Source organism: Nipponia nippon, unplaced genomic scaffold (genome assembly GCF_047370975.1).
Source record: "Nipponia nippon isolate SJK-2023a ecotype South Korea unplaced genomic scaffold, ASM4737097v1 scaffold_6, whole genome shotgun sequence".
Classification (NCBI taxonomy): domain Eukaryota; kingdom Metazoa; phylum Chordata; class Aves; order Pelecaniformes; family Threskiornithidae; genus Nipponia; species Nipponia nippon.
This window is the reverse complement of record NW_028262380.1, coordinates 4,510,341-4,528,552: the sequence shown is the minus strand read 5'-3', so window position 1 is coordinate 4,528,552 and position 18,212 is coordinate 4,510,341. Positions and strand designations below refer to the sequence as shown.

Sequence of the window (18,212 nt, the reverse complement as noted above, 5' to 3'; positions counted from 1 at the left end):
GAAAATTAACATGGCGCCTATTTAAACACAATAGCTGAAGTGTTTGAAATAGGTAGAATAATTATTTATGTTACATGTGGTGACAGTTTGATTGAGAAAGTGTTCAGATGATTTACACTGCAGTTATTTGAAGCATCAAGCCACAGAACGCTGATTCTGAAATTTGAAATAATGAGGCTGAGAAGTGTTAAATATTATAGAAAACTGTAAACTTATTTTAATATAAAAGAATGATCTTGACATATAATACAAGGTTTAGTATGCAATTCATACCAAACACAAATTGATCTCAATCAATATGACTGATACTGTAAAATAAATATACTGTAAAGTTATTTTCACTAGAAAATATAAACTTCTTTTCTCTTGCTGAAGTAATATATTGCCAGCATAAAAATCAAACCTTTTTCTCCACCATCTTTTTACCCATGACAAAGTTTCACTAGTCTGGTAATTTTTCTTGCTTGTAAAACATAAGGGTAAGTTCACAATCATCCCACTATCACAGCTATAAATTCTGTCTTTCCCTGAACTTTAGGGAATGTTGGCTCTGGTGCAAAATTAGGCGTGGATAAATCTCGTTCAACAGCTAAGCAGTGAGGCAAAACAGGAAATATAGTTAGCAGATAAAACAATACTTTCAATCTTCATATCCTCAGTAAGTCAGAGAAGAAAATTTTCATTTAGTTTCTTAAAATTAGAGAAACTTCTCAAAAAAGACAGGCTGTTTTTCCACAAGTAATTGTGAACAGAACATGATACTATGGCTATACGTCTCACATACGCATCATGATGCCTGCAACATCACGTAAAGCTGAAAAGACTTTACCTGAGGAGAAAAATGATGAACAGATATTCTCACAAAGAGGCAGGGGACAGCATCAAATGCCTCGCATAGCCTTCACTGAATTTACTTTCGGTAAGCACGACTCTCTTTGCATTGAGCAGCAGCCTTTTCCAGAGAGCAGCAGCAGCAGCAGTTTGTCACGTGTTTTCTGTTACTGTTTGTCAAACCTCTGCTGTCCATAACATGCAAAGTCCCCCACAAAAGCCAGAGCACAATCAGACCAAACAGGCATATTATTCTCAGGATCTTACCAATAAGGCACCTGTGACCTGAGAAGGTCCTTAAAACTACGCAGAATTCCTTAAATCCTGACCCACAATAACATTACAGGAAAAACTATACATCTAGAAATATAGATATTAAAGAAAAAATATCAGTATAGTTGACGTAGGCGGTACTGTTTCTAGAAGGGTCTAGAGCACAAGTCTTATGAGGAGCAGCTGAGGGAGCTGGGGTTGTTTAGTCTGGAGAAGAGGAGGCTGAGGGGAGACCTTATTGCTCTCTGCAACTACCTGAAAGGAGGCTGGAGCCGGGGGGGGTCGGTCTCTTCTCCCCAGGAACAAGCAATGGGACGAGAGGAAACGGCCTCAAGCTGCGCCAGGGGAAGTTTAGGTTGGATATTAGGAAAAACTTCTTCACTGAAAGGGCTGTCAGGCACTGGCACAGGCTGCCCAGGGCAGTGGTTGAGTCTCCATCCCTGGAGGTATTTAAAGAACGGATAGATGTGGTGCTCGAGGACATGGTTTAGTGGTGGACTTGGCAGTGCTGGGTTAACGGTTGGACTCGATGATCTTAAGGGTATTTTCCAACCTGAACGATTCTATGATTCTATGACTTACTTGAAAAGCATGCTGGAACTGGAGTCAACCTCTGGGTCCTGCAGGAGTTCTGAGTGGTTTTACCCTCTCTGCTTGTCTCTTCCCACACCTATCCACACATTTTCTGCTGTCATGTTCCCACCTCTGTCACCTCCACCCCATTTCCCTTTTGCTATTATTTGTATACTCATTCACTGCCTTTTTTCAATATCTTACTCAATCCTGGAGCTTCCCTTGATCCTATAATATTTACTGTTTCCACTACCGTATCCAAAACAGACCCGATAACAGTAAGCCATCGATGCAGAAGACAGGCCCAGTCCAACACACCATAAGATGAACCACCTGCACCACACCTCTACTGGCAGCCCTAAATACAGCAGGAATGAGCAGCTCCTGCAGGTCTATGTCAGGTACTTGTATTGCAACGTTAGGTATTAATCAAAGTGAAAAGGACACCATCCCCTAATTATAATTTTAACAAACCCTTACCTAAAGTCAGAATGAAAGAGAAAAAACATATTTTCAGATACTGTCTGCAATTAATGGGTTTTTTCACTTTCTAAAGAACAGTCCTCAACTGTAAAATAGGGAAATATCAGAATATAAGACTGGCAATGAAATTAAAAGTTAAACCGTTAGCTGCCAGGAAAGTTGCTTAAGCAAAACTGTAGCTATTTCTGGAACAGAGGCTGCAGCACATTGCCTGCAGCTGAAGTGACTGGTATCAACTGTGTTTCAAAGATGCTTTTTCCACATCTTTGATTAACATAATTCATGACTGAAGCTGAATGCTACTGTTTCCAGGATGCTCAGCTCCATCACCATCTTTATTTTATTGTCTTGACTTCCTGACTTGCCAGACAAATATGATTTTACCATTCAACAAATCACAGATCTTAGTCACAGAACTAAAATGTCAGATTAATCAGACTTTTTATTATTTAGAACTATGTCGCTAGATTTTTCAAGGACACTAGGGCAAAAGAGGACTTCTTTCTATCACAGCCGCTGCATATGAGCACAAATAACTCATAATTCAAGTCCATTAGCAGCAAACAACTATTCCTCATTAAAAATAACACCAATCAATGTCTGCACTTTGCCTCCGCAGTCTGGGCGATGGACCTGAATGAAAAGGGAAAGTTGAGATCTGGTCAAGACCCACTTAGTTAAAAGCACTGTAGATTTCATGGAGAAACACTTCACTTCCCCTACGCTTCCGATACTTACATCAAATTCATTTAGTGCAGCAGCAAGCTCTCCTATGCCAGTGTGCCCCTTGTTCTCATCAGTGGGTGAGGTGGCCTGGGCAGCATTGGAGATGCCAGCAATTGCTTCTTGTACTTGCTTGAAGACATAGTCTCTGTTGGCCCTAGTGGCTGCCACGTCAGGGTGGCGGAGAAATGCTTGGGATGCAGTATACAACATAGTGGCATTCTTCTTCAGAGCACCTCGAGCTGCAGCCATTTCATCCCTGCAGTGAGGATCTTTCAGTTCCTATACAAAAACACACAATTTTTATAGTTGTAAATGAGTTTTCATGTTAGAGTGTATCGTCTATACAGCTTAAGTGTCTCTGCATAAATACTGTCCAGTGATTTTGCACAGGTGGAATCAAAGACAGAATCTACCGTAAATCACAGAAAGAAATCTCCCTCCTGCCTAAGAAAGTCCATTCCTTCTGTGTAGCTACAGCTGTTACATTCTGCTAACCGTATCTTCTTATCAAAGAGTCTGTATTTAAAAGACCCGCCGAAAATTTGTATAAAACATTCCAAGTTACTCTTCCTGATGGACTGCATTCAGTCTGCTGATTCCATAAAGGCAATGCAAGTGCAACAGTCCTGTTGCAGCAAGTGCCATAATTTTGCACGCACAATACCTATGTCCTTTACAAAACCATCATAAGGTAGACTTTTAAAAAATTCCAAACCTAAAAATATTACGTTGATGAATATGTATTTAAAGACCTAAAAAATACGCCCCTCATTATTTTTAGCCTTTCCTTCATATTTTGATCTATTCTTCATATCATTTAGTGTTTGTTTTAATAACATCTACTTTCTTTTGTTTCCTCTGACAACAAGCATCAGACACTGTACAATATGTTACCAGAATAAGATGACACTGTATTATTGTTATTTAATCCATGAATTTATGTATTTATAGGATATATCACACTGTCCATGAGAGCCTTTCAAACATTAGGTAAGGTAGTCCTAACAACATTCACAAGGAGTAACAAAACATTATTACTTCTATTTTAAAATTATGGACAAAGAAGTCTGGAGAGCTCCATGCTTTACTTACGTTCACACATAGAATCCATGGCAAAAATTAAAAAAGAACCCAGATATTCTGGATTTAAAGGTTCTACCCATTGACTCATTTCCACCACACGACTGACAGGTAACAGTTTTCAGAGAGAATTAAGTTCCTAAAAAATTTATCAGGCTACCAAACAGAAGAGATGAAAGGAAAATGTACGAACATCTAAGTAGTAAGTTCTAATGCTGTCAAGATTTTCCAGAGTTATATGGAAAACCTTACTGGCATTATAAAAATGGGCCTTAAGAAGAAAATTTTGAAAGGTTTATAACTAAGATTTTCTGTTATCTTTTCATACCTCCAATAAGAACTTAAGAGACGTATACCTTCATTAACTTTCACATTTTTCTCTTTTTCCCATATTTGTAGCTATACTTCCACAGGGGAAGTATCTGAACATATAGAATAGTGCTGTTCATATTGTGAATAGATTTTGCATTTTTAATTTATTTAATTTCAATATAACTCTGAAAATGTTATATTTCATAAAAATACAATAGTAATACAGAAGTAAATCGTGATTACTGTAATGCAGAAAATAAATGGATGAATATGGAAAGCCAGCTTTCTAAATCTGGTATGCTGGAGAAACTGCTGTGTTATGGCCTGGACAAGTGATCTGTGCAGTGGGTGAGGAATTGGCTGATGGGCTGCACCCAAAGGGTGGTGGTAAATGGCTCTCTTTCAAACTGGCAACCTGTCACAAGCAGGGTCCCCCAGGGATTGATATTGGGCCCAACTCTATTCAATATCTTCATAAGTGATCCGGATAACAGGATCAAGTGTAGCCTGATGAAGCTCGCAGGTGACACCAAATTGATGGGGAAGTAGACACTCTGGAAGGGAGAGCCACCCTGCTGCAGGAAGATCTGGACAGGCTGGAAGAGTGGGCTAACAGAAACCTTATGAAGTTTAACCAAGACTAGTGTAAGGACTTGCACCTGGGAAAACATAATCCAGGAGTGCAGCTCAGACTGGGATCCACCTGGCTAGAGAGCAGCTCCATGGAAAGGGACCTGGGGGTCCTGGTGGACAGGAAGCTCAACATGCATGAACAGTGTGCTGCTGCGGCCAAGGCGGCCAATAGGATGCTGGGTTGCATCAAAAAGGGCATCACCAGCAGAGATAAAGAAGTCATTATCCCTCTCTACTTGGCACTTGTCAGGCCACACCTGGAATACTGCGTACAGTTCTGGTCCCCGTTATAAAAAAAAGATGTGGACAGGCTGGAGGGGGTCCAGAGAAGGGCCACCAAGATGATCAAGGGTCTGGGAAGCCTGCCGTATGAGGATAGGCTGAGAGAGCTGGGTTTGTTCAGCCTTGAGAAAAGGAGGCTTCGAGGTGATCTCATCACCATGTACCAGTACTTAAAGGGGAGCTACAAAGAAGATGGAGACTCCCTTTTTACAAGGAGTCCCATGGTGAGGACAAGGGGTAACGGGTACAAGTTACTCCCAGGGAGATTCCAATTGGACGCGAGAGGTAGATTTTTCACAATGAGAACAGTCAATCATTGGAATAATCTCCCCAGGGAAGTGGTTGACTCCGCTACGCTGAACACGTTTAAGACTGAGCTGGACATGGTGCTGGGCCACCTCGTCTGGACTGTGCTAGAAAGGTTGGACCAGATGATCCTTGAGGTCCCTTCCAACCTGGTGTTCTGCGATTCTATGATTCTATGCAATACAAAGACTACACCCCTGAATGACTGGTGGCATTCAAAAACAATCGAAGCTGGAGAGACCTTGTACAACTCCACAGCAACAGCACTGTCTGGACTCTTAAAGAGAACAGTGTTCAGGAGAAAGTTATCTTTATTGCAAAGTTGTAAAATTGCAGGCATTGAATAAATGTTATCGTGACTTTCTGGTCTTTTTTCCATCTGCCTTAGTAACGAATGAATTGAGTACTTGGGGTTTTTAAGTATCTGAAAATTAATAATGATGGTTTTAAACACAAAGTAGATTTCTGTTCTTCCTGAATTTGAATTATACGAGACTACCAAAGAGCTTGTGCTTTACCAGCTGTCAGAGTGACCTCAAATCAGCACAGGTTAGAATTAAATCGGAATAATCATCAAATTAAAACTATCCTTAACCTCCTGAATCACTTGCCTTTTCATCCTTCATTCTGCTATTAATTAAAGCCACTTGGAAAATATTCTTAAAGAAACTGCATTTATTAAAGACTTCATCACACTCAAAAAAATCAATGGGAATAAATTATAGGCCATGACACAGCAATTACTTATTGTACATTTTAAACCAGACTCGGACGTAAAATACGATCTGCAGAACCAAGACTTTCTCAACCACTGCTTTAAAATATACTCACCTGTTGTCGTCTAGCAGCTACATAGTTCAGTTTTACCATCTCTTTTCCAAATTCTTTAAAGCGATTCGCTAAATCTTGCTCATTTGTTGCATTTTTCACTGCTTCTAGTGCTTCCTCTACCTAGAACATAATATATCAACTGTGTCAGCATTTTAATCCGGGTGCACTCTTTGACAAAGTCTGTAACTATTCTACCCAATACTCTCCATTATATGGACCCAATTTAGCTTTCACGCCCATCACTGTACAGCGGCTTTATGACAGTCCCACTAACTTTAATTAGGTTTCTTAATAGAGGAGCTGTCTGCTTGTCATTCTGCATTACTTTCCATTTACTGTACTTTGGTATCATGTAAAACTAATGTAAAGGGCATAAGTATATTAATTTCACCACTCGCACTTATCAGATGAAATGTTTAATATCCGCAGGTTTTAAAACAAAATAGATGAATACGTTCTTCATGTGTGGTACAGGGTTTCTGGGAAAACAAAGGGAAGTTATTAATTCTGCACAAGAAATAACGTTTAAAAAGGAAACTCAAACTTACCATTAAGATTTAAATTTACCCTGATATATCCAAAACACTGTATCTTTGTGAAATAAATGAAACAACAATAGATTCAACCCAGAATATATTTATTTCTTTTTTTCTTGACTCTCAGCTTTCCTTTTTCAGCTACTTCAAAACTGAGAAAAGAATCTACCAAAGGAAATGTACCTGCAGTTACGCAGTCATCCTGTAGCTAACAGGCAAAGATTTAAAAACCCAGGTACAGCAACAAGTTAATCTACCAAATCTATTGTGAAACCTTACCTTATGTATAGTAAGAAAAAATATCTGAAGGGATAGCATGCTCTTTTCATACAATAAGTAAAGGAAATTTTCCTGTGACTAGATGAAAATTCAAAGTTGTATTTCTCTCCCTCACAAGATAAAAATGCAATTCGAAGCAAAAAGATTGAGAACTGAAAAGCTTCTATTCATCCTTCTTTCTAAAACCTCTTGCTTCAATTCACGACAACGTGCATAAGCTTTCAACAACAGACAACTTTTCCCCTCGAAGAGAAACAGCTAATTCTGAAAGGGACATGCTCCTATGCAAGAGCAGAGGTTTGCAGCTTACTCTCCACAGGCCGCTGGGAATCCCTAAATTCAGCAGTAGCTGGCGTCTAATGAATTCAGAAAGGCACAATTACGTGCAGAACCTGCTTTTTTATCATGTGTTGCTCCAATTGTGTTTTCCTACCAGCGGGAGAGGATGTTTTTATTTTGAGCTTTTACCTACTTACTGCGGATTTACAAATTACAGGGCAGTAGAGTAGCAAACCCATACATTTCTATGGGAAAATGTATAATTTACGCAGATAAATCCATAGCTCTTATGTTGGAAATTTTATACTAAGTCTGAGAGTTGCAAGGTACATCTTCTTCAGAATCTAATTACCTCTTCTTTTACTCTTAAAAAGAACAGCAGTTTTAAAGCTGAACTATCTGACTGCCTTAACCGTTAACACAAATTATAAAAGCATCATCAATTTAACTAATTTGTCCTTGCAGGATTCCTCGCAAACTATGAACAACTTCCTTTCATATCAAAAAGCATGTATATTAAACTACCTGAAACATTCATCTTTAGCCTGTTTGTAATGACCAGCACAAGCAGGACAAACTGATTTTTGTAAGGCATTTTTGTAAGTCCTGCCAGCTCCCCATTAAATAAAATTGCTACAGAATTTGTTACAGATTCCACTCTGATAATCAGATTTTGAAAGATGTTGATCATACTCTGTTGTGTCAGTCTGGGCTCAAGCCCATGAAATTTCAAAATGAAGAAACTGGTTATAAGAAGTATTTGAAAGGATATGAGCACAAACCCCTTTTTTGTTATAATTTCTTTTACAAATTCATGTTAGAGCAAGTTCTCTGTCCTCAGAAAAACACGACTTCCCTCAACTGTACAGATGTGTTCCTCTGATTAACTAGCATGTAATTAATTACGATAGACTCAGAATTCTATATGTGTATGATCACATACTATATTAGTATATGCTATTTTATGAGGGTTCCACAAGCTTCACTGCAATTAGCACTATTACTAATTTCAGAAATGCAAAAGACAATCTGAAAGAAATGACCAAGTGTCCTTCCAGAAAGCATCTGCATATATTCACTCAAAAACATTAATTAAAATGCACTATTTCCCATGAAGTCTGAAGCGTAACTCACTCCTTTGACATGCTTTCAGTGAAAACTGATTACAGTGCATTTCAGTATAAATCAGGCTTCATAACTTTGACACGCAGAATGATTTTAGTTTATTAATTTTATGGTTAGCTTACACCAGTCTTTGAATGTTACCTTTGAGTCAAAACAAGAGCTGCCCCTTCAGCAATTTTGTAAACTACAAACACTTTTTTTTCCTAATATTTTAATTTTTATTCATCTAAAATTAGTTTGCATTACAAAATGGCAAGATAAAAATATTTACACTGTCAATCCTCAGAAATAAATTACCCTTTTTAACCTGGAAAAAAAAATCAAATTTAAGGTTCATAAATTGAATTTTGCTAGAAACAACCAGAGATGTCTGGCTTCTTGGAAACAGGATTCATAATAACATCTGATAAAGGCAGAGATTACAAGCCACATTGCCATACACTGCCCTTGCAAATCTAGGGTGCGAACTGTGTAAGTAAATACACCCACTTACCAAACAGTATTGGACATTTGTGTTTTAAATAACAGAGTACCCTGCTGTAACCGAAGGAAGAAATCTCAGAGGTGAGAACAATATTTCCCATCGCCTATGAAAGACTTTGAATCTGAATTTTAATCATAATGTTTAGAAAAATCTGTTGTTTATAATACTAAAGTGTTAGTCTCACTAGCAAAGGATTATTTGAATTACAGTTTCATGGAGTATTATAGTGGGGAAAAATTAAAAGCATATTCGAGCAAGACAATGCTTACACTGCAGATAATCAGAGCCTCACGCTGACAACTGCGAGAACAGCATTCTGGTCATTAGAGCAGGGCTCATGAGAAGCTCTGCAGAAAAATCTGCCTTTTTCATTAGGAAAACTGGTTTCAAACTATTTAGCTTATCTGCACAGTTGGCAAGTTGAAGGGTTCTCGTCGTTTTTCCAGAACATAAATGTTGTTGTACAGTTACACTGTTAAAAAGACAAATAAAACAAAAGGAAGTACTTTTTGGACAGTTATGAAAAAGAAGTAACTCTCCATCTCCTCTGCTAAACTCAAACATGCACTCTCTGCAGGTTTTAAATATTCTGTATATGAGTTTCTGCATTTTTTTTTTGTTTCAGAAGTTTTTGTTTATTTGTTTATGCAATAAAAGTGAAGTAGTCCAATAACTAGCAAAAAAAAACCAAAACAAAACAAAACCCCCCACATTTCCCAGTTTCAACTGCAACATCTTTTAATACTCCTGATAAAAACATGAATGGTGGCAGCCAAAGCGAATACAAATTCATACCAATCTATCTGGCAATCTTTAATTCCTCTTTATTCTATTTTTCCGCTTTGATGACTGATTAGACACTCGTACTATTGTCTCACTCCAAATTAAAGATTCAATCTCTTGATACATCCAGAAGTCAGGCAGAGAAAAAAAAAAAAAATAGCACAACTGTAGTACCTAAGCTCTGCCACAAGATAGCAATACAAGTCCTGAGTTAGTGAACCACCCGGCTAACAGGCAAGGTGAGTTAAGTACGTGCCTCTGCTCAGTTCAGAGAGCTGCGTAACAGCAGTACCAGCCTAGGCATTGAAGATCTCTGATAATTTTTACTTTAAGTCTCAAAGATTAATGTCTGCAAAATTAGAAAATGAATAGGACTAATGTAGCAATGTGTCATCTCCTACTTCTTGTTCAGCACTTTAAGAAAAAATCGTGAAATAGAGTAAGAAATGTGAACAGTGACATCCATTACTGATTTGTTCCCTATTTTTCTACACAAAACATGCAAAAAGAATACAGAATATTAAAAATGCATACAATTTTCAGATGTGATAGAAGCCTCATGACATCGGCCATATCAGCCAGGATGAGTAAGCGAGTGACAGCAGAAAGCAAGGCACGAGCAGCCCGCACCATGGTGCCCCGTTTCACTGAGGAGCACGGGTCGTCAGCGAACTCCGAAGAGGCGATTCTCATTGTTTCTCCTAGAATTGAAGAAAAATGGTAATTAAAGATAAGTTTTACACTTGTACTTTTTTCCAGGAAGTATAAACAGCTCACTAAATAAACTAACTGCTGTTAGGAAAAAAAATAATGGCTTAGTTACTGAATATTGAGTTGCTCAGGAGAAATATTTTTTAAAACATGTGCAGCAACTGCCTCGATAGTCTCTGCCTTTTTTTCTTTATTCCCAAAGTATTTTTCTTCTAGAGCAGCCACCTGCAACAACTAAAAAGGAAACCAAAACACCAAGACAGACCGCTGAGCGCAACCAGCATAACGTAAGAAAACCAGCAGCGTGTGTTATAGAAATAGAGAACTCGGCGGTGCTGGTAGGCAGGATGGGACAGAGCAGCCCAGCAGCGTCATCCCAACTGCATTTCTCTACAGTTCTGCCTTCAAACTACATCCCCCTCCTTCACTCCTGCTCCTCGGTCCTAACCCTTCTTGCTCAGACACTTACTCTGCTCTCTTCCACCTCGAAGAGCTATCACTCCTATTAAAGATTTTTTTTTTCCCCAATCATAGAATCATTAAGGTTGGAAAAGACCTTTAAGATAATCAAGTCCAACCATTAACCCATGACCCTACGCACCACATCTGCATATCTCCTAAACACCTCCAGGGATGGGGACTCAACCACTTCCCTGGGCAGCCTGTGCCAGGGCCTGACAGCCCTTTTGGGGAAGAAATTTTTCCTAATATCCCACCCAAACCTCCCCTGGCGCAGCTTGAGGCCGTTTCCTCTCGTCCCATTGCTTGTTCCTGGGGAGAAGAGATCGACCCCCCCCGGCTCCAGCCTCCTTTCAGGCAGTTGCAGAGAGCGATGAGGGCTCCCCTCAGCCTCCTCTTCTCCAGGCCGAGCCCCCCAGCTCCCCCAGCCGCTCCTCCCCAGCCTTGTGCTCCAGCCCCTGCCCCAGCCTCGCTGCCCTGCTCTGGCCATGCTCCAGCACCTCAATGTTCTTCTCGTAGTGAGGGGCCCAACACTGAACACAGTACTTGAGGTGAGGCCTCACCAGTGCCAAGTACAGGAGGGCAATCACCTCCCTGGTCCTGCTGGCCACACTATTCCTGATACAAGCCAGGATGCCATTGGCCCTCTTGGCCACCTGGGCACACTGCTGGCTCATGTTCAGGAGGCTGTCATCCAACACCCTCAGGTCCTTTTCCACCAGACAGCTCTCCAGCCACTCCTCCCCAAGCCTGTAGCGTTGCATGGGGTTGTTGTGACCCAAGTGCAGGACCCGGTACTGAGCCTTGTTGAATCTCATACAGTTGGCCCCGGCCCAACGATCCAGCCTGTCCAGGTCCCTCTGTAGGGCCTTCCTACCCTCCAGCAGATCAACACTCCCACCCAACTTGGTGTTGCCTGCAAACTTACTGAGGGTACGCTCAATCCTCTTGTCCAGATCATTGATAAAGACATTAAACAGAACTAAACCCAAACCCTAGGCACTCGCTGCCTCTGTGGTCAGAAGCAACTTAGCTCTGTCTGCACGCTGTCACCTACCTGCCGATGAGCCTTGCTCAGAGCCCGTTCCCCTTAGGTTAGATTGCGCCATGCTGATGACTCAATATCCCAGTTAATGTGGCTGCGTCGGGCTGCCCTGCTGTTATGCGGCTTTCCTAACTTCAGACCAGCTTGGGTATCTCCAAAATATGTTGCGTTCTGCTGTGTAGACTTGTTAAAAGTATTTAAAATAAGCTAGCCCAGCTATGGAATACAATCCCATCGATCTATTACCTGGAATTATATTGTGGCTATGCCAAAGAAAAACTGATTTTCAAGATGATCATAGAATCATAGAATCATCAAGGTTGGAAAAGACCCTTAAGATCATTGAGTCCAACCGTCAACCTATCACTGCCAAGTCCATCACTATACCATGTCCTCGAGCACCACATCTATCCGTTCTTTAAATCCCTCCAGGGATGGAGACTCAACCACTGCCCTGGGCAGCCTGTGCCAGGGCCTGACAGTCCTGTCAGTGAAGAAGTTTTTCCTAATATCCAACCTAAACCTCCCCTGGTGCAGCTTGAGGCCATTTCCTCTCGTCCTATCACTCGTTACTAGGGAGAAGAGACTGACCCCCACCTCGCCACAACCTCCTTTCAGGCAGTTGTAGAGAGCAATAAGGTCTCCCCTCAGCCTCCTCTGCTCCAGACTAAACAACCCCAGCTCCCTCAGCCGCTCCTCATAAGACTTGTGCTCTAGACCTTTCACCAGCTTCGTTGCCCTCCTCTGGACACGCTCCAGCACCTTGATGTCCTCCTTGTAGTGAGGGGCCCAACACTGAACACAGTACTTGAGGGGCGGCCTCACCAGTGCCAAGTACAAGGGCACGATCACCTCCCTCGTCCTGCTGGCCACACTATTCCTGATACAAGCCAGGATGTCATTGGCCCTCTTGGTCACCTGAGCACACTGCTGGCTCATGTTCAGGCGGCTGTCAACCAACAGCCCCGGATCCTTTTCCACCAGACAGCTCTCCAGCCACTCCTCCCCAAGCCTGCAGCGTTGCCTGGGGTTGTTGTGACCCAAGTGCAGGACCCAGTACTGAGCCTTGTTGAACCTCATACAGTTGGCCCCGGCCCATGGATCCAGCCTGTCCAGGTCCCTCTGTAGGGCCTTCCTACCCTCCAGCAGATCGACACTTCCACCCAACTTGGTGGAAGTGATCTACTGACTTAGCTTTCTTTATGCTGTTATCCTTCGCTGGAAGAAAGCTCAGTATGCAAGCTGGTTTTTTTGTTTAAATTCAGCATTCTCTAAATGCATCGTAAACTTCAGCAGTTTCGATATTTAAGTCTGGTTGTTATGACCTTCTTTTCAAATCACAATTTTATTCATTCATATAATAAAAGTTTATGCCTGCACATTTGAATTAATAGCTTTATGTTAATTTTCACCTATCGTGCTACTATACTGCCTGAAAACCCACTCCATCGTATTTTCTCCGTGACACTTTCAATCGGAGAGAAAGAGCATCTGCTCTGCCTTGCCAGGACTACGCCTGCGCTGCCCAACAGCCCTGCAGCCAGCGGCAAAGACAAGGTCGAATTGCACCGACCTCACTCTTGGTGTGAACACAAGTCTGAGGTTTTATTTTTTTTCTTCTCTCTCCAGTTGCTGATTTTTGTTTAATTTCTTTTTTAATCATGTTTACATTCTTTTGCATAGGTTGAAACTGGACAACAGTTTAAATATATTAGGAGTTACCAAAAGATCAATAATTATGCAAGCATCATTTCCCTACGAAATCAGGTTGAAAGAGGAGCAAACACCATTGCAAATGAGATTTTATATTAACCCGAACTTTGCTATTATTAAAAAAATAAATTAAAAAAAAAAAAACTGTTAGTCTCCAGTGTAGAAGCTCAGAAAGAAAGTACTTCTAATGTGAAATCGAAGCATATTTATATTGCTTTTAAGACCATTATAACAACATTCAAAAAAATCCCAGATGGCATAACTTCCCATAAGACGATGCAAATATTGGAGGAGTGACTTAAGGCAGCCACAGTAAATAATTCCCATCAGAACTCTTTTCCTTATTATATTATCATTAGGACCACGTGTTCTTATGATAATTTCTGTGCAGTGGATGTTGGATGATAAGCTGATAATATACAACTTCAATAGAAAAATTCAAATGGTTCATTTCTAAGGCTGCGTACTTTTCTGAGGTTTCCATAAGGCTGCCAAAACTCTCAAAAGATTTCTTAAAAGAAAAGGTACGAACAATCGCTGTCAGATAAAGAGAAAACAAAACAAAATTCTGAACATGCTTAAATGCTGAGCATTGCAGTCAAAGTTCTAGGTACCTGGTCTCCACAGAGAAACGACAAGGTGTCTGTGGAGCAGGACCACAGTTTGCTGTACCTGCGTTCCCACGCATTTTAGCTTTGCGCCAAAAATCACCAAAACTAGGAGCAAGGAACTCTGAGATCACAAAGATTTTTCTGACACATACTTTAAATGAAACAGTTATTGGAAAAATTTATCAACAACTCTTGGCTGAGAATGTGCTATAAAAAACTGGGAACAAAATTCCATGTAAAAGGAGAGGCTGAGGGGCATCACAGAATAGGTTAGAGTCTAGCATGTGGGCAAGGGTTACATTTGAATTTCCTCACCTGGGAATTTGATCCAAAATGTGGATGACTGGATTCATCTAAGCAGCATAACAGTTGGGAAGGCATCATCTTCCCTTCGGTTATTTATTAAAGGCAACTGACTATGCAGCTTTATGTAGAAAGCTTGATCCAATATGCACTCTTGGAGCATATCTAGCTGATGGAACCCAAGGGGATACATGCAACGGTATGAAAAGCCCAGCAAGGCTTTCCCTTATTTAAGCTCTAAGTTGGATTCAGATGAGATGGGAGTGATTCTGAGCATCCAGCAACAAAACTTTTGCAGGTGAAAGTACGTGAACTTTAGGCATATCCAAGATGAGATGAAAGGCAGCCAAAGCAAGCCTTGGATTTCAGAATCAGATGCCTACAAATTGTTTAACTTTCATTTTGGTACTGAAGAGATTTTACATTTTTCTGCCAAATTACCAGTCTGTGGCTTCAGATAAATATTAATATTGAATTATGGAAGAAGGAACTAATATTTGGTAATTGGCCAGTGGCACTAGGAAAGCAAGCAGGAAAACTATCTTCTTAGGCTTGACTATCCAAGAAGATACAACTAGCAAATATATTTGGAAATCAACACTGGTGGACAGAGGGAAAATACATGGAGGGTCAAAACAACAGCTTAAAAAGTTTGGATTAGTTATTTAACCTTAGGAAGCTAAATTTAGGTGAAATAAATCTCCAAAATAATTAAGCAGAAAGTTTTAAATAGACATAAATAAGAAAATCAAAATGTATTAATATAAAAGTTCATCGCAGGTCATAGTAGGTTCATAGCAGGTTGTTTAAGTCTTATAAAGAACTAGTAGTTCACAATTTAAAATATAATAACCTAGAAAGCCAGCTGTTACTGGGGAGGAAGGACTGTCTATCTCAGTGCCAATTAACGTATTTTTATCCTTGTACAGCAATAGTACCAAACTGCTCTCAGGCCAAAGGTAATGTTGGAGCTACAGCTAGGCAAATTATTTTTCAGAGAAACCTTTTTATCTGGAAAAAGCCAACCCTACTTTTATCGACCCCTTTCTTTTTCAAATTCATTTCAAGTTATTCTGTCATCTATATTAAATTACTTTCAATGAAAATTAGGTCAGTGCAAGAAACACAGACATCTTGAGTCATCAGGTCTGCTTCCTTCCCACTGCAGACAGTCATGTCATAATATAATTAATAATAATCTTAATATGATAATAACTACACTCATAAACTTATCAAGCTTCCATCTTAGAAACAGCTCAGATATTTAACCCCAATTAATCCTACTGGAAGTAGGAAACTTATTCCAAAATGAACTCCAGAATCTGACAGGTTTTTTTTTTCATTAGAGACACTTTAATTCCATGCTGACTGTACTTGTAGATAATTTATATTCATTTCTTCTCATGCCCCATTTGTCCTTCAATTTAAGTAAGTATTCTTCTTCCACTGTGTTCCCTATTGGCCCTTTTTCGCTTCATGCATTTTTGCGATGAGCCATGACAGATTAAAGGCAATACTTCAGTCTCCTCTTATTGCATAGAATATCCATTCCTATAATCATTTCAGCAGCCCTATGAAACAATTATGTTCCTGGAATACATATGATAAGAACTGCAGTTTTCTAGGAGATATCATTTGCAACTATGAGAAATCCTTCACCTGATACCTTGCAGCATTCATATACCCTTTTTTGTTAGCCACATAGTGTCAGCCATTTTCTCTCTAAGACCCACATACTAAATTCTTTGTCACCTTGCTTTGAGAAAAAAGCGTGCATTTAATTTACATTTTGTAAACGAAGAGTCTTAGTTGGGTTAGAAAGTGATTTCAAAATCCTAGAACGTTTGGAGTGGAGAAAGACTCTATTAGCCACATTAAGAAATCTTCACCATAAAAAGAAAATAAAACAAAACAAAACAAACCACCCACCCCCCAAAAAAAACCCTCAACACTGAAATCCAGCTTAATTCCTGAATTCTAATGATTACAAGTCACCTAGTAATCTGTGTAAGGTAATTCACGTACTACAAGCTTAACTTCTGCAAAAAGATGATGCCAGATTGCCAGATGATTGCAAAGGTCACCAAAATTCTGAATGATTCAGTATAGCCCAAAAACGAAACTTTCCACACAACAAAAGGGCAAAAGGAACGTACAGCCCACTGTTCAGCTCATGCTGAATCCTCTTCAAATTTCTACGTCTCATCATTGAAGTCTTAAAATGGAATAAGACCCCAAACAACTGGAAAGGGGTTACGCGAGTATTACGTATCAAAAGTGAAACTCAGCTTGAGGGGAAAAAAAAAAAAATCAGAAAAACAGATGAAGTCAACAAATATATACATTTTTCCTATACTTTTATGTACGTATATATACATATTCGAAAGCTATATATATACACATCTGTTCAGAATTTTTTTTTTATTTTCTGAATGTATTTCCAGAAACTATTAGGCTGATTGTGCTTCTTATTTTTACTGAAAAAAAATAAAAATTTATTATGGCAGTAGCTAGGGAAAGTGTTAATAAACAACAGAAATGCATAAGTATTCCGTGATGATGTTAGATGGATACACACAAAAAAATATATGTACATATCTATGCATATAGATCAAAGAGAAATTAAAGGATGATGACAGGATTTTTTTCAAAAAATAAACAACCTGCAAGTGTAACTAACAAAAGCAACCATGCTTTTTCATAAATGCGGGCGTTCATAGGATTTAATTTACAAACAAATATTCTGATAAAAACCTTTTAAAAATATCAGTGTGGCCATATTAACTGGAATAACAGATTACTAATATTTACAAAAATAATAACCAGGCTAAATAACCAACCTTTACTGATAAGACTTGTCTTTGCGAATCCCAGGCCCCTGAGAGCAGTGGGGAAGAAGGCAGGCAGGCTTAACCTTGGTTAGGGAACATTTAAATAGCCTGGACATGCCTAGGTCCATGAGCCCTGGTGGAGTGCTCCCACAGATGCCAAGGGAGCTGCCCCAGTTCTCTCTCAATTGTCTGAAAGACCATGGTGATGTATTGGGGTAGCTTCCTGAAGACTGGAAGAAAGCAAATGTCATCCCTTCTTTGAGAAGGGAAAGAAAAGCGGATCTGGAGAGCTACAGGCCAGTCAGCCTACCTTGATCCCTGTAAAAGAGATGGAGCAAATACTTCTGGAAGCTGTTTCCAAATTATGAAGGAAAGGAAGGTGACTGGGAATAGTCAGCATTAATTGATGAAGGGAAAACCATGCCCAATCAGTCTGATAGCCTTCTACAACGAGATGACAAGGGGAACCACAGCATGGTTTGGGTTGCAAGGGACCTTTAAAGATCACCTAGTCCATCTCCCCTGCCATGGGCAGGGACATTTTTCACTATATCAGGCTGCTCAAAGCCCTGTCCAACCTGACCTTGAACACAAGGAGAGCAGGGGAGTTGCTTATCTCGACTTTAGTAAGACTTTTCACACAATCTCCTGGAGCATCCTCACAGAGAAACTGATGAAGTGTGAGCTTGCTAAGTGGACAGTCAGATGCACTGAAAATTGGCT

The 18,212-nt window shown here is 39.9% G+C and overlaps 1 protein-coding gene across 3 annotated transcripts in view; it reads right to left on the bottom strand.

The window, feature by feature from the left end:
- CTNNA2 (catenin alpha 2) overlaps positions 1–18,212 on the bottom strand; it is a 510,643-nt gene that overhangs the window by 375,319 nt on the left and 117,112 nt on the right. For all 3 annotated transcript variants that reach the window (XM_087736026.1, XM_087736022.1, XM_087736023.1), the window contains exons 4-6: positions 10,351–10,517; positions 6,331–6,450; positions 2,899–3,165 (exon numbers count right to left, since the gene is read on the bottom strand). In XM_087736026.1, the coding sequence (XP_087592152.1) occupies positions 2,899–3,165; positions 6,331–6,450; positions 10,351–10,517 (554 nt within the window). The remainder of the gene's footprint in view (positions 1–2,898; positions 3,166–6,330; positions 6,451–10,350; positions 10,518–18,212) is intronic.